General features: G+C 42.5%; 1 protein-coding gene across 1 annotated transcript in view; it reads right to left on the bottom strand.

Annotated features, from left to right (window-relative positions):
• kif19 (kinesin family member 19) overlaps positions 1-16,593 on the bottom strand; it is a 33,959-nt gene extending 17,366 nt beyond the window's left edge. Inside the window, exons 1-2 of the mRNA XM_084343201.1 lie at positions 16,129-16,593; positions 13,949-14,029 (exon numbers count right to left, since the gene is read on the bottom strand). Of these exons, the coding sequence (XP_084199327.1) occupies positions 13,949-14,029; positions 16,129-16,167 (120 nt within the window). The 5' untranslated portion in view covers positions 16,168-16,593. The remainder of the gene's footprint in view (positions 1-13,948; positions 14,030-16,128) is intronic.
• Between the last annotated feature and the right edge of the window lie 54 nt (positions 16,594-16,647).

Consider the following 16,647-nt stretch of genomic DNA (forward strand, 5'->3'; position numbering starts at 1 on the left):
ATCTCTCGCGCTGTTGCGTGGAAACATGTACTCATATACACATAGCAACTAAGAGAGCAGCATTTCATGTCCTCTGCAACCAGCAAGTCTGTGCAGGCAGGGTGGCAACTGGCATGACTGACCACAAGAGCTGAGGCCAGAACACTCCCACGCAGTGTGCATGAGAGAGTCGTCTGTTGGTTTTTTACAATAACATTCAGGTAGAGGCAGCTCTCACGATCCGTGTGTTTGCACTGACGGTAGCACAGTTTGATGGTGAAACGATGTTCAAACCAACATGAGAAGAACTGATTTCAACACTTTTATGTGATGAAGATTTCATCATCCAGAGGTCAACAGTTCTTAGAGTTGCAATGATTAGTCGATTAATCAATTAGTAGATCTACACTATTTTGATTAGAAAAAGACCAATTACCTGCCTGAATGATTAACGGGGATGATCTTGAGCATTTTTCTGATTGTTTTTATTGCTGTTTTTTGTGTCGGATTGCGATAAAATAAAATCTCAAAATTGTACTTAAGTACAGTACTTGAGAAAATTGTACTTAGTGTGAAGGAATATAACTAAGATTTACATTTTTACTGCAAAGGTATATCAGTTCCAGGTATTGGTTACTGGTCTCCTTGATCATTTAAGGCTGTAAACTGAGAAAACACTTGGTAGATTATTGAAAATAAAGATAATGGTTGTGGCAGCCCTCATTCTTGGTCTTTAGTTATGTCATATGCTTCACGCAGCACATACTACCAAGTCATTTCTATGTTTGGATAAAGCCTATGAGTCATTTCTACATGGACTGACAAACCATGTCACACAGCAGGATCCAAGCAGGAACCGTTGAACACAAAGATCAGCTGATCAAACTGGCACTTAGTCATCGGGCTGCTGGAATCGTCAGAATCAGCCTCCAGAGGAGCTGAACGACTCAGCTCTCTTTACTTGTTGCACCTAAATCATGAATTCAACAGGCTTGAAACTGGACTGTGTGAGTCAGTGGGCAGCTGCACAGCAACCACTCTGCAAACACAACTGGCACAATACAGCAAACATAGAACCTGATAAGATTAATAGAAATGTCTGACTGGTTCTGGTGCCGCTGTTGGAGAACAAAGTAGCGGGCGAGCTGCAACTATGACAATAATAATTAATCACTGGCACAATGGCTGCGACTCTAATTCGAAAAGTCATTTAAAAGCAATCAATTTGTCTTTTTGCTCACGATCTGTTTCTCTTACCTCTTATTGTTGATCGTTAGTTAGTCATGGCTGATAATTATTTTGATTGATTATCATTTGACAGTTTAAACTAGACAGATACAAATAGTGCGAGTCCTCAGCTTGATTTCTAAACATCCACAATGGTGGTTAGTTCTGTCTGACCCTTCAGCCACTTAAAGGAAAGAAGTAATGAACTTTCAAAGGTAAGATTATTATCAGACAAAGAAATCTCTCAACTATGGTCCAGTTTAATAACATAACGTGAGTGATGTCCAGGTCAGATTTTCCAACGGGGTCGAAATTGCGTCTTGTTTCTCTTTCTACTGGGACCAATCACCCTTTATTCCCCAACTAATTCATGGCCGCCAATAAAGGAGACGTCAATTTTGACACAAGCCTGAAGAAGAACGGCATCAACCGCTGAAAAGGAAAGCAATTTCCTGGTCGACAGCCTCTGTAAACGTGGTGTCATTTTTAACAGTTTTATTCATGCTGTCCCTTTTCACAATGGACATCACATGCTACATGCACTTTTCTTTTTTGGATGCAGGGCTTGGCTCAATTTAAGGTGACCCTGGGGGGTTGACAAAACAAATGGTTGGAGCGTGAATTTACACACTGGCGATGAAAAAAAAGAGACTCCTAAAATATTCATATCCTCACAAGGATCAGCCAAAGTCAAAACAACAGCTTGCTTATGCAGCGACATGAAACCAATTAGTGTGATGGAGTTATCTAACTGCCATAAAAAGCAACGGGGTGCGATGAAGCACCCTTGCCCAGCGCCTTCCTTGGCTGATGGGTTTTCTAATCAACAGGACCTGCTGTTCTGGTTGTTAAAGCAGCAGGGTTGACTTGGTTGGCCATCTTGCTGATTATAGCACTGCTAGCTCCCACCGCGGATCCATAATTCAAAGCCTGGATGTGGTACTGTTTCAAAAGTCAGCCTGCCCTGGTTGGTTCTCCCTGACTTGCTCCACTATTGTATGCCAAGTGGCAAATGCTGCCAAGACGGCTAACAAAAGTCAGCAGTCGTGTAGACATCAACCGCTTTTATAGGCACTGGTTTCATTACAACTAAATGGTGTCTCGGATCACTAATAAAATGACAAAAGAGCAATTGGAAATCTCAATCACATAAAGGTTCAATGGCCGCCACTGACCGTGTAATAACGTGATATAGCGTCATAAAGCGTGAAGCAAAATTAGAAGTAAAATTAAGTGTTTTCACAAACCATCAGGTCTTACTGCTCACAGCAACAGCTAAGACTGGAGAGAAACTGAAGAAAAATCTAGTTTAACATTTTAACACTGTAACAAACAAGAATGTGAAAAGTCACTTAAGAGAATATGCAGCTATAAATGAAGACTAGTAAGACAGAAGAAAGCCGAACAGAGGAGAGAGAGGTGAAGACAGCAGGTGGAGACGAGGTCTGAATCAGAGCGATAGGACCAGAACACGTCAAAGCACCCTGCACACTGGTGTCATGTTTTATTGCTTACATTTGTGTCTGTCTTTATTGTTTCTGGTTTCAAAGGTCAAGAGGTTGCAGCCTTATTCATCCAGCTCATAGGGGTTGACCGTGTATGTATTGGAGAGATTAAGTGAAGGGCTTTTATCCGTGTGCATGTCCAGCTACGTATGTTGTTTGTCCCCAGAGACACCATTTTTATTTAACCGTCATCTCATGTGATGTTTGCTGTTGCCTTTAAAGCATGTTTCAACTGCTTAGTGAATTTTGGATGTAACTGGGGATCATCATAAATGTGCCACAAAGGCTCTTCTATTCTATTGCAAGAATATACTTAATTTAATAAATCTCCATCTGGATCTAGATCTGCATGAAACTACACCTGGTTATTGACATCAGAAGGACGTGAAGGTGACAAAATAGCAAAAAATGCCCCCATGTCACAATGTGAAAAATCTATTTGGTTGGGTCCCCAGAGGAAAAATCCTACTGAGTCTGGTGATTCTCTGACTTTTCCTGCAGCACCAATATGAGGTTGACACTTAGTGAAGTGTCCAAACAGCTAATACCAGGATTGCCATTAAACCCAGGAAATCTCTACCTATCTATTACCATCATCAGGTCAAAGTTTAAATCTGTCTAAAACTTTTGTTTATGATTAAAACTCTGGTACTGGTGTGTCAAATATTCATAATCAATATGTATTGATAAATCAATATATTTGACAACACTACTTCTACTTGTTTTATATCTTTCTAAATGGTAAACGGTCAAACAAAACCAAATAATAATGTGCTAGTAAGGATTATTGAATATTCCTGAAAGAATGGCTTATCTCACACATACTGTGTGTGTGTGTGTGTGTGTGTGTGTGTGTGTATTGAGTGCAGACATTTTTTGTAATGTTTTTGTCGGCCCTCACAACGTCAAAGGACTGCTTGGAGGTTTTAAAGGTTAGGTGAAAACGAGGTTAGGTTCAGGGTCAGGCGTTTAGCTGTGGTGGTTAGGGTTTGGGTAAAGGGCTAAAGAATGCATTATGTCAATGAGGGTCCTCACAAGTATGGAAGTACAGGGGAGTGTGTGCATGTGTGTCGACAGCTGGGCCCTCTCTGCATACATTTCACCATTCTCCTTTACATTTCTCCTCTTTAGGTTTCGCGATGACATAACGTAGAGTCGTTTAACACTGACATCTGTGTGCTACGTTAATAATACGGCAAAGAACAAAGGATCAAGATCACAGAAAGAAAGCAATCAGGTCTAAGCGGTGACCTTTACGGGGCAACCTTTCAAGCTGCTCTTTCAGAAACGCAACCGAAGCTTTGGAAAGTCCAACGGGCACAATTGCGGCTGGTTATCTGATAGAAAACCTCAGAGCTGCCCTCTCTGCACCCCAACAATGCTACTGTATATCCCGTTTCAGGGGCTCTCCATGATCGGAGCCGTGTGTTGGATCACGGTGTACCTGATACAGGGTGCTTGATAGCAAAGTCTGCTCTTCACCTGACGTTACGTAAGACGTCTGGCTGTGGCAAACCAATTCCAGATCAGTACAGTCAGACGAGTGTCGCTGTAACTCCGACTCAGACGCTCACATGTGCACCTGCACACACACACACACACACACACACACACACACACACACACACACACACACACACACACACACACACACACACACACACACACAGGTCCTTGCAATAGGATTCCCTGCCTCTTATGCAACGCAACAAGTGGTCTTAAAAGATCAAGGATTGGATGAGAGAAATCACTTTTCCTTCTTTCTTTCTTTCTTTCTTTCTTTCTTTCTTTCTTTCTACCGCCTGTCCATTTTTTCTCCTTCTCCTCCCCTCTCTCCTCGCTCATTACCCTCGCCATTTCGGCTTGGAGGGCATGCAGCTCAGATGTATTATTGGATGGCACGGGCACAGATGGTTACAAAGGATAAGAGGAACAATACAGCAATTTGTCATCCATGAAAGCAATTAATTGAACTCCCAGCTCTCAATGAAGTGTGAAGATGTAGAGGGTGCAGCGTTCTCTATTCATCCCCATAAACGTCACCCTCAACATGAAATGATAAAAGACATTAAGGTTCCTTCATATGTTCTTATTTCAGATAAGTCAAAAGATAACAGAAATTATTGGATCCAGACGAAATATAATCACCTCTTCCGTTTTGCATGTATTACAAATACCAAGTTGTAAAAATACAGAGAAAAGACAGAACCAAAAGCACAACCTCCTTGACCGAGGTTAATTAGGCAGATTACGAGCAAAGTTATCCACTTGGTGCCATCACAAACAACAAACATCCAAGGGGACACTGGCAGGAAAGCTCAGTAGGTGGGTGCCAGAGACTGGCTCAGGCTGCTGGCTATTGAAGGTTCAGAGGTAAACTTAAGGACAGAGGCCGGAGGTCGGCAATAGCACACAAACTGGGACAATCACCAATTACCAAGACGACAACACACAGACATGCGCACATACACACCTGACAAAGATTCAAGTTACAGCCCTGTGGTCTTTGTGGGTCAAAATCTAGCCAGGTGCTGAATATTTGAGTGCCAAAGGAACAACTTAAGAAGCAGTACAGCCGTGCTTCTGGCAAAAAAGAAAGAGGTCAAAGGAGGAGATCTCAGGATTAAAACCAAGTCATTGGAAACTGAAAGAGAAGCCTGCCTGTGCCTGCGACAAAAACAAGCGTGATGAGTCACATTTCTCTCCTGAAAATGTAAATCATCAGGTAAGATATTGGGAGTTTAGGACCACACCGTGTTGATGAATCTCCTCCTAGTAAATCTCCCCGTACATGCATGTTCAAACAATAAGGACTGATCAACATCCTGTATTGCTGGAGCCTGCAACAAGTATGAAGGCTCATCAGTTTCAGCAGAGCAGCTGCGTGAGTCTGCTGAAACATCTGAGCTGTGAATTGCTACCTTCAAGTGAAGCATGCTTAGGTTCTAGTTTCAACGTGGAAGTCATTATTTTTGACGTTCAGGTGGTTCGAGTTGTGAGAATGCCGTTGCTATGCGACTGACAGTAAAAAAAAATGGTTAAAGACTGTTTTTGCATTTCAGCAAATGAGAGAAATGTACCTTTTGCTGACTGGTAATGCATCAATAAATCTCTTCCATGGGCTTTTTAAAAACAACAGCTTCACGTCACACCTCATAAACTTTAGAAAGAGTAACAGGCTCGACTAAATTCAGGAGCTGTGAAGTAAAGAGGCTGCAAGATTTACACATATTGCTGAATGAGGACAGTTTCATATAAAAATACAGTATAAGCTACAATAAAAGCAAACTGGTGAAAAACTATGTTTTTGCGTCAGTTTAACCAACTTTGGTAGAGATGAAATATGTCATCCATATCAGGTGAGTATTTCTGACTAAGTATGACAGAGAAAAGACTGACCAGTGTCAAACCAGTACTTCTGGATGTATGTATAAACCCAGAATCTCCTATTTACTTGTGGTTCTTATTATTTACTATATCATAATTACATAGCTCTCCCCTCTTAGATATAATAGCTCAAAGGTAGAATAACACGTGTTTGGTAAATAAAGCCCTCTGGACGATCCTTTCAGAGGGCAGCAGTAAGCTGTGTGAGGACCCACTTAGTACAGTGTCAAGCTGACTTCTCACTGAAGTCCACATGTAATGACATCAAAAATAGCAGAATGCTATTTTCAAGCACATTAGTCCATTTGGCCTCCATCAGACATCACAGAGTGGGAGATGTGGACTGTGAGAAACACAAAATGATCCATTAGTGTTTCTTCAGTCTTTTTCCTTCTTCCCACAGTTTTAAAAATACACTGTATTGATTTTTTTTTTTAAGATAAAAGACATGATGTTGAGTGAAGAGAAATAGATTAAAGAACAGCTAGTCGCCACATGAGACTGTAAAGCTCATTACACCAAAGACTCAACTGTTGTGATGGATCTAGTGTTTAAAGACATTTAGAAATGTTAGCAATCTGCTTCATTTTTGAGTGTGCTGATATAATTCAGGACACAGATATTGGTGAGAGGTGGTGAGCCCTTAGAAGACAGTATTTAACAGTATTAAAGCATTGTAAACAAGGGGCCTGTTTGACTGATATTCATCACCATCATGCATGATTTCCTGTATAATTAGAATTAGATTACAGTTGTGAAGTAATCATTTTTCGCATGTAAAATTTTCACTGTGGTCAAGAAACTCTTTGCCACACACAAAGAGAGGCACACCTGTATTAACAGGGTGGTCTAGCAGCAATATAACAGCATCATAATTACATTTATATAACCACCATACCAAAAGAACATGTATCTGCATTCATCTAGCGCCCAGCTGTCCATCAAGCTGCCACGTGAGCTTCAATATAAGCTTTCCAAAGATGACATCATTTTCTGATCTGCCATACTGTAGATGAGGTCAGGTAACACCACTGCTTAGACACTGTGCGTAAACATTTCCATCTTTAACTGTCAATGCTGCGGACAGGAAGTCTCATGGATGAGCCTCACCAGACAAACATGTTGTTATGACTGGGCACATGACACAGAGGAAAGCCTTAGAGACTCACTCCCTCGAGTTCCTTAAATCCCAAGACATATGGGAGGTGTTTTCTATGTAACAACCGACTATCTCTAGCTGCAATCCTGTCTGTACTCAGTGCCACCTCCTCACTGTCCTGAATTCCCCCCAACCTGCTGTTGCCTACCTGTTGTTGCTCACCACACTCTATATCCTCATATTCTCAGAAACTGTTCTTGAGCTCTCATCTAGTTCAGTTTGTCAGCATCTTTCTGACAGTACATTTTGAGAGGCCGTTGGCTGTTGAAAGTTTTTATGAGAATCAACTTGTGACCTATTAATAATGTTACATTGGACCAATCCCTGCCTGTGTTTCTGGCCAGGAGCCCAATAAAGACAGTACACGGATGGCCCTATGGCTGGCCTGCACTTCCTGCTTGTGTAAGAGGTATTAGGTGGCTGCGGAGCAAGCAGGGGAACATTGTACTCCCGATTCTGTTTCACAGAACAGAGCACAGACATACACGGCCAACTGCACACACTCAGCACCCCAGGATGTGCTCTTAACACTATTGTGCTTTTTTTCTGAAATTGAAATGATGTTACGCCTGTGAAACCTGCTACATAAGTAGCTGGCAAGGTTACAGTTAGAGCCCTTCTAGCACCTCAGCTACATTATGTTCCCTACTTGATTGTATAATACTGTTATTTTAATTGAACCGCATAATGAACACGTTGTGATTCTAAGGTGCCTCCTGGCTCTCACGGCAAAGGACCGTGCTGTACAGACAGAGGGGTTAGTCGGGGCAATAAGGCCTCATTCAGACCAAATCAGGAGGTGTCGCAGTTATGCATGACTGTGGTGGTGTGGGCGTGTCATTCAGTGGCCCCTTTGTGTGAAATAATGAACTTTACTTTCATGTTAATCAAAATATAATCGAAAGTACAATATGTCCAAGTGCAATATCTAAATTGCAAGAAGCTGCTATTTTTTCGATTAAGAAAAAAATGTGTGACAAAACAGCGTTATGATAAGGTACGGTGATGCAGAAAGGCCCTGGCTTACAAATCTTGTTCTCCACATGTAAGAAAACATGTTTATTTAATGCAACGTGATGTCAGGCTGCGTTTCTCACAAGTTGATTCTGTTTCAACTTTTTCACTGCAGACAGGTGCAGGTTTTTTTGGCAGCCCCTGTGGTCTGCAGCCTAAACACACTACCCTCTCTAAAATACACGTGAGGACTGGTATTTTCACAGCAAACGCCTGATTTGGTCTGAATGAGGCCTAAGTGTGTTTACTTGAGTACTGAAAGTGGTTCAGGAGAACTAACAGCAGGGCCACTCCAACATGTAGTCTCCTTCAGGAGCTGCTTGTGGTGAGCTGCCCTGCACTCTCATAGAGATTAGGAGTGGAAGAGCAGGCAGGACATCAAGAGGGATCACGTACAACTCACACTAACATGCACGGACCCACCCACAACAGCCCTCGCTGTAAAAGAGACCCGAGGGAATCAGGATCAGGGGAATAAGAGAGAGTGTTACATGGAAGCCACGACGAGTCAGAGAAAATGAGGAAAGTGAAGATAATCCACTTCCTGGGTCAGACAGGCTATTTGTGTTGACATATTAACCTAGCTTTGCAAAAAGTAGGACTACCTTCAGTGTGCGGCCAAAAATAAACCCTTCTGTGCTTCTAGTTCATCTAATACTGTTTCAGATTCAGGTCTCTTTTCAGGCTGTGTGTGTGAGTGGAGGGTAAATCTTCACAGCTAAGAACAACATGGCTATTTGTAGTTCCTTTCCCTCTCTTGTCCGACTGAAGCTATTCAAACACTCTGCCTCGTAAAAAAGACTCTACATGGACAAAGTGGGCCTTTTTTTCCAGCTTTTCCCTGCAGATTTTTAACTAGGCTATTAAGCCAATGGACGATGGTGTGAGGAAACATTAGGTTCCTATTAAAACAGTGAAACTTGGTCATAGTAATGCAAATATTTTACATTTCTGATGTAACTCACTCTGCTTCGTTCTCAGGCGAGCAGTAAGCCTTTCTCAAATGAAATGAAATGAGCTGTGGTTGCAATAGATGCATTCTTGATCTAGCTACCTCAACACTGATGCACTGAAGTGGTCAAAAGTCTCATGTCATTTCTTCATAATGCGTTTCCTATGCAATATTCACATGATTGTTCTGTGTTTGCGGGGGTTTGAACATCTCACCTTTTATTTTCTCAGGAGTACAATGCCTTTCTCATTCACAGTAGTTTGATTTTAAAATTGAGCTGTTTTTATGCGTATCAGGCGAACTGCAGGGCAGCCTTGAAGGTGAATTTCAATCTCCTTTCACTGGCAGCTCCTTGTAGAGATGGTGGCAGAAACTCTACACTGAGCACTCAAGGCGAGCTGCTTTGTGCTCCACAAAGGCAGAACATTTGCCAATCCATGGTATTCTGTAATCAAGTAGACTCGCACTTGGACAGGGCTGAATGCTGTTTATTGTTTTAAAGGACTTGACCTTCACACAGGAACAGACAGGCAGAATGGTACTTTCTTGTTTGCCCGCTGGCTGACATCCTCTCACTCAGGGGTTACAATGAACCACCTGGCTGAGAGTTCTGTCCTTTCAGGTAGACACACGGATGAATATATGCTAGGAAAGTCTTATATGAATTCTGACTACACTTGCAGTCCACTCTAAAATCGAATTGACAAGGCTGCCAACACCTGAGCTGAGCAAATGTTGCATTTAAAGTCTGTATTTATAAAAGCCAGTTCATCTGCTGACAAGAAAAGAGCGACCAAAAAATGGCCTTCTACCCCTGCTGCCCCTGCTCCTTACCCTCCCATACGGAGGACTGAACCACTGAGGACCAGGAATGAAAAAACAAAAACAAACAATGGCCCTGACCTTGTCTAGGTGTCTCCATGGAGACGAGGCCTCACTATAAAGCACACCCCGCTGTGTGCTACTGACAGGCCAGCCCTGGCAAAGACATGCCGGACAAGTCTGAGGGCGAGGACACATCCTGCGGGGTGTAAACACTCACTTCTACTAGCTTATTTTCATCAGTTATCCTATCTGATGTATGCTTTAAATTCCCAACACGTGTATGTATAGCTGCCAAGGCCAATCAATCCTCTGTAAGTGTCGGTCGTGAGATAAAACTTCTCAGGTGTCTCATTCACGAGGTGGAAGGACCATCTTTATCTCTCAGGGGATAAGCGTAGCATTCCTGTTAGCCTCTTAAGGAGGGATGATACCACCCCCATCAGTCTTTCACTCCGACGTCCAACTCAGGCTTGTCTAGGTCAGCTGAGAGCCCAAACACAAACAACAACAACTTCTTCATGGCCAAACATCGATGGACGAGATGCGACACTGTACTAATTCTCCCGAGCTCTGTGATATTTGGATTTTGAAGTTAAATCACATTTGTATTAGAGTACATTGGGTTCAGTCAGTTCTCAACAGCCATGACACACACACAGAATGAGTAACAGTAAATGTGGCTCTAGGAGCTGGTATTAACCAACAGTGTAGTATCTCCATTCTGAGATGCATCATGATTAAGATTATGTCTCAATGCAAAAACAGTCAATAATTGGATATTTAAAACCAACACTATTGTAAGACTGAGCTGTATGTTCCTTACGGCTGAACCAACTGGACGTAACGATGTGAACGTGTGCGTTGTGTTTACGGTCGGAGCTAGGCTACTTCTTGAGTTTTGGTGAGGATGGCTGAGCGCGAGCAAAGATACAGGAATTTCATCTGTTTTAATTATGGATCATTACAAATGTGTTTTTAGCCAGTGGTCACACAGTAAAAAAAAACAAAACATGCAAGTTAAGCTGTTGTGGCAGCGGAGGCAATGCACATCGATATTCGACGACTAAAATTTCACAACTTTCCTGATTGCCTTTTCTTAGGTATAGATTGATTTGTGACGTCCATTTTGTGAAACTATATCTGATCTTGAACGTGTTCTCGTATCTGCATGTTTTACTGCCCATAGTGTCTCAGACAACACTGGTCACGCCGGTTTCTTAATTTCCTCAACCAGCTCCTTGTGTCCATGAAGCTTTTCTTACACGACACACTCATCGAAAAATTATTATTCAGCGTTCCTTCTTTTGAATAATCCTGTATCAGTTAAAAAATAAAAATTGCACCAGAGTCGAAATTTGCTGCTTAGAAACAGCAAAACCTTCTTGTGTTTTGTCCACAGTTTGGGATAAAAGACACTTTTCTATGCTGTAATATCATAATATTACAACCTTGACTGAATACAACTTGCCCAACCTGAGCCATTTCATATCTCATTCATAAATCCACCTCACTACAACGCTGACCTGTGTAATACTCACTCAAGGACAAGAAAAGCCCATTGAGCGTAACAGGCAACAGGTGGTCTGTGAAAGGCAGTGGCTGAATCTCCTGAGGCTGCGAGTGGGGGAAGAGTAAAGCCACAGAGACAGAGAGAGAGAGCAGGTGGCAGAAGGCTTAACCTGAGCTAAAACCTGTCCAATGAGCTCATCTCCGCAGGCTTAGTTCAGCCTCGAGTTGTCTGCTTTCTGCCAGGAAAGCTAGATCTGGGTACTCCCGCCCAGTCGGCCGAGTCAGCCACCAGCGTCCTGCTAATCTTGTCTGAGTACTACCTTGGCCATATGGTCATCGCCTGTCTGTCTGCCTTGATAACAAAATCATCTGTACACCGTCTCGTGTATTTGTGGAAAGGTAGCGTGTGGACGGGATTGAAGTCCTTTGTATGTGCAGTGCACCTCTGCATATATTTGTGTGTGACTTGTGTGCTGGCTGAGGCAGGAGTGACAGAGACATGAAGACATTCAGTCATCCTGTCATCTATAATCTCACAACATCCCTGTGTTGTTGTGACCTTCCTTACTATATCCGATCGACCCATGTCAGGACAGCCCATGTAAGCGTGACTCACAGGTAAACAGCAGACTCCCACAATCCCACTGCATCAATAACAAGTGTATATTGTACAGTAAGCTCTGCTAATCCTTTGTGGTGAATGTGCCCGAATGAACCTGATATGATCCCCATACTTCATATCTGTCAGAATCAAATTCTCTCCATGGACATAATACAGTACGAACTATGCTATCCAGGACTAAAATCGAATGCCCTGCAGGTAAAGCTGGCACAGAAACATACTTTCCTGCTGAGGTTTGGTTGCCGGAGATGATAACAAAGCCTTGTTATGGTGGCTGTGTCAGCACCATATCAACCTGCCTCCCGCTATGCTCTAATCCCCTGTGCCCAAGCCTCTTTTAATGATGTCATGGCAGGCAGAAGTGCTGATGTTGTCCTCAACACACGGCGTAATTAAATTACTTCTTAGAAGACGGACAAACAAATCAAGTCTCGGTGCCACGGATTATCTGTTTCTAGGAGTGTTCTCCAGCAGTATAACAAGCACTCACGTCCCTGCACGAATATTTCCCTCTCACACTGGTCAAGACTGAGTCACTGCCAGTTGTTGCTATTCTGTCACGTTCCTGGTTTCGTCTTGGTTAATTAAGAAAAGGTGCCCACCACCACTATGCCCACTGCTGCCTGAATGAGCCTACACTGAGCGAGGAGGCGCCTCAGCATGTTCCCAGTCACGATGCTCATTATCATTTGCACTATGTTCATCATCATCACACACTCACCGGTTGGTACTGCTAAATGGTCTCCAAGAGGGACCAGTTCAAAAGCTAAGGCTGCTGGTAAACACGGGCTCCATGTACTTTATGTACGACCACATTATTACATAGAGCACACAGAGGTTGTGCTGAAGGACAGGATCATCTGAGGGGAAAACATGCCTCTTTTGTGTGACAGCGGTCTAAATCTAGGTTTTCTTTTATTGCTAGGATGAATGAATTCAAAAGTCCATGTCTCTGGTTTTATATGTGTCATATACCTACTTTCTTCTGTACAGCACTTTGATCAATGTGTGTGTTGATTTAGTTGTATTGTCGGTAATATATTCTTTGGAAGAAGAATGTATGGGATAAAAAAAGGCGATATCTCTGGTTCTGTCGCTTCCATTGTGTCCTTTAATTAAATAACTGTCCATTTTGATGTGTCGGAACAAAAAATGCCCAATTATTATCTAGAAGAAAAAAAGAGTCCCAGTCTCTGTTAATTTAGTGAAATGCTAAATTAACAGAGAACTCCATTAAACGATAAACTGACAGAGAATTACAACGTTACAATTGATAATAAATACGTAACAGAAATAATTACGACCAATAATTAAACTACCTGAACCACAAATGTCAAAAGTGTAGACAGCTCTGCAATTGTTGATGTCCAATTAAACCCCAGGCTTCACTATGGCGAAGCTTTCAGCCGTCTGCCTATGAAAAAATTCGAGCCTTTCCATTAGTCGTTAGAAAGGTCATCACTCGCTTTGCTTCGGGTCTGAGTCATCCAGCATTCATTTAGAAAGGAAATGTGACATTTGAGCTTTACAAACCAGTTTGTTTCTAACAAGAGCTGCTGGCTTTACCGAGGTCCCTGCAGATACCTTATCTGTGCAGGAAGAGGCTTCTGAAACGGAGACAGCAGCCCTCTCCCACAGCAGCACACACACTGACCCCATCGATCAATCACTCACTCACGTGCATGCATACTGTATGTGCACAGAGGTAAACAGGCTGCTGACACACACACAAACACACACAGCGGTAGGGTAAAGGGTGGCCATCTCACCTGTTCGTCCACCCTGTGGGCCACGATCGTAGCCGCCTCCTCCTGCTCAGCATCGCTGAGGGGTCGGATCCTCAAAGCAACCTGCGGCACAAACACAGGGAATTTAATCAACACAGAGATATTGAATTTACTGAAATGACAGGCTAGAAAATTAATTAGAGATTGAGCACTCCTATTTTTAAAATACATTTGTTCTTATTTACAAAGAATGCGTGTCTGGAGTCTGTACAGAGTGTAATTCAATTCACGATAATCCGTTTTGACATTTGAAAAAAAGACTCTAGAGTAGCCCAAATTCATGGAGGTACAATTAGCATTGTGTGAGTAATCTTATAAATGTCAAGCACAGGATAAGAGTTGTTTCCCCATTCAACCAGACAGTAAAAAACACTCACATTTTAATTTCACATGCTTGTTCTCTCTAGTTTCCACCCCTCCAGCACAAAACATGCCGGTCAGTTAAAGTGGAAACTCAAAACTGTGTTTGGATGTCTAGGGTGTACCCTGTCTTCTGCCCAGTGCATGCTGGGATAGATTACCTTCAAAAACATCAACATCCGAATCAAACTGACACAAGAGTGATGGCACAAAACTGTAGATTATAGTAGCAGTGAACAGCAGAAAGCCTTTAAAAACAATGTGTGTGTTCGTGTGTGAGTAAATAAAGTTCAGCTGGTACGGGTGTATCGATACTGCAGAAAATTAGTTTCAAAAATCTGTATTTTTGACAAAACTAAAGAAGATCTAGAAAACGGACGGAAGGATGAATGGCTTGGCTAACTAATTTAGCCCCACATCCCGTTGTTAATCACTTCACAGCCTGATTAATGTCAACGCATTCTGCAGAAAGTAAGAAATTAGAGCGATGACATTTTCCCACAATCACCGACACATCTCAAATGTGAAACAGACACCTGTAGTTTCAGAGGACAAATTAGCCTTCCCTTTTGAGCACTAGCTGGCAGATAGAAAACCACTAATTTAGTGAAACACTTTACAAATACATGAATAGACTCAGATGTAGTCAATGTGCTGTAAAGTAATTTTACTCCCTGCATGATTTCTTTCTATGAAAACATTCAGAGATCATTAGAAAAGCTTGTGGCGGGAAGAAAACAGACAGTAACAATCACAGCAGGGGCGTCTTGCACCCACAGGTATATGCGATCAATAAGAACAACAACTACAGCTGAACATAATGTTACATATGGTACATGTTTGAGGCTTTTTTCCCCGCTGTTTGTATAATCATAATACTCACAGTAATATTGTATTACTGTTCCACCACAGGGGTATAATAAGCTGCTCTCTCTGTCAGCACCCTGTAGAAAGTGTATTAACATGCTGCACAAGAGAGCGGCCAGGCAACTGAAACAGCCACTTCAATAATTCAGATATAGGCTGCAGAACAAAGTGCAGGTAGTGGAGCGCTGGGAAATCACACATACAGTACAACACCAACTCTGCATGTTGTAAGGAATATTTAAGGGTATTTGGATCAGATATTCATTTGCAGTAAAAATGAAAATCTTAGTATCAAAACGTAGAATAAACAGTACCCAATTTTGAGGTACTTTACTTGAGTATTTCCTTTTTTCCGCTACTTTAAACGTCCTATCCTACATTTATTTTATAAATTTAGTCACCAGTTACTTTGCAGATTCATGTTATTTTATAACTTTTATAACAAGTCCTGTCCAATTCCAGTTGATCAAAGTCTCTGTGCAATTATATCCATCTCAGCCATATATCTATATAAATTAGTTAAGGGTATTGGGATATGGGTGCATGTCTGCATATAAAAATTCACATATGTCACAGAATAAACAATCAAGTGAAACACTAAAATATCCCTCACTAATTTTGAGTAGTGTACATGTCAGTTGGGAGTTTAAATGTAGATTTTCTTCATTTAAATCCAGACTAGTTGAAACACAAATTCTCCATTTCAGCTCTGACTCGAGGTAATTTCAATTATTACCATCTAATTATTTGCAGTTACTGTCAGGGATGTTGGGATGTGGGTGCATGTGTGCATATAAAAATGAACAGAATAAACAATCAGGTGAAACACTAGTTGATGCGCTGCTCTCCTGTCTACCTGGACTCTTTACAAACTGTTCTCCGGTCAGTAAAACATCAACACATCACGAGGAGAGGACGGTGCAGGCTGAACTCACAGTTAGTTGCTGGTCCTTGGACTCTCCCGTGTCCTTCATGGTCACTGTCGGTCCGAGTGATGGCTGCTGAGCGTCAACAAGAGACGGGACACTGCGGGACCATCCTCCCCACCGTCGGTACCTGCATGCCACTCAGCTGTTACACACCTGCAGCCTTCTGACTCACTCACACACACACAACAACAACAACAACAACAACAACTACTACTAACTAGCTTAACTAGCTTAACGGGCTGAGCTGTGCCGGTCTCCTCGGAGTGACGGCAGCTGCTAACTGTTACTGTACTACCGAGCCAAACACTTAACGACCTCGGCCGAGGACCAGCGAGTCTGTGTCGCGTTCAGTCGACGCTCGTCCCGTTAGAAACACGACGGATCACTGAGGAGCTCCACACGGACGCGGCAGGTGAAGACCAGCGCCAGCCCACCTGCTGCCTTCACTTCCCGGCTGCCCTCCGTCCTCCCTCCGCTCCCCTGCGGCAGCCGTTGGTTTCTATGTGTACGCGCGCGCGTGTTCAC

This window comes from Pagrus pagrus (genome assembly GCF_965226575.1).
Source record: "Pagrus pagrus genome assembly, chromosome: 21".
NCBI classification, from domain to species: Eukaryota; Metazoa; Chordata; class Actinopteri; order Spariformes; family Sparidae; genus Pagrus; species Pagrus pagrus.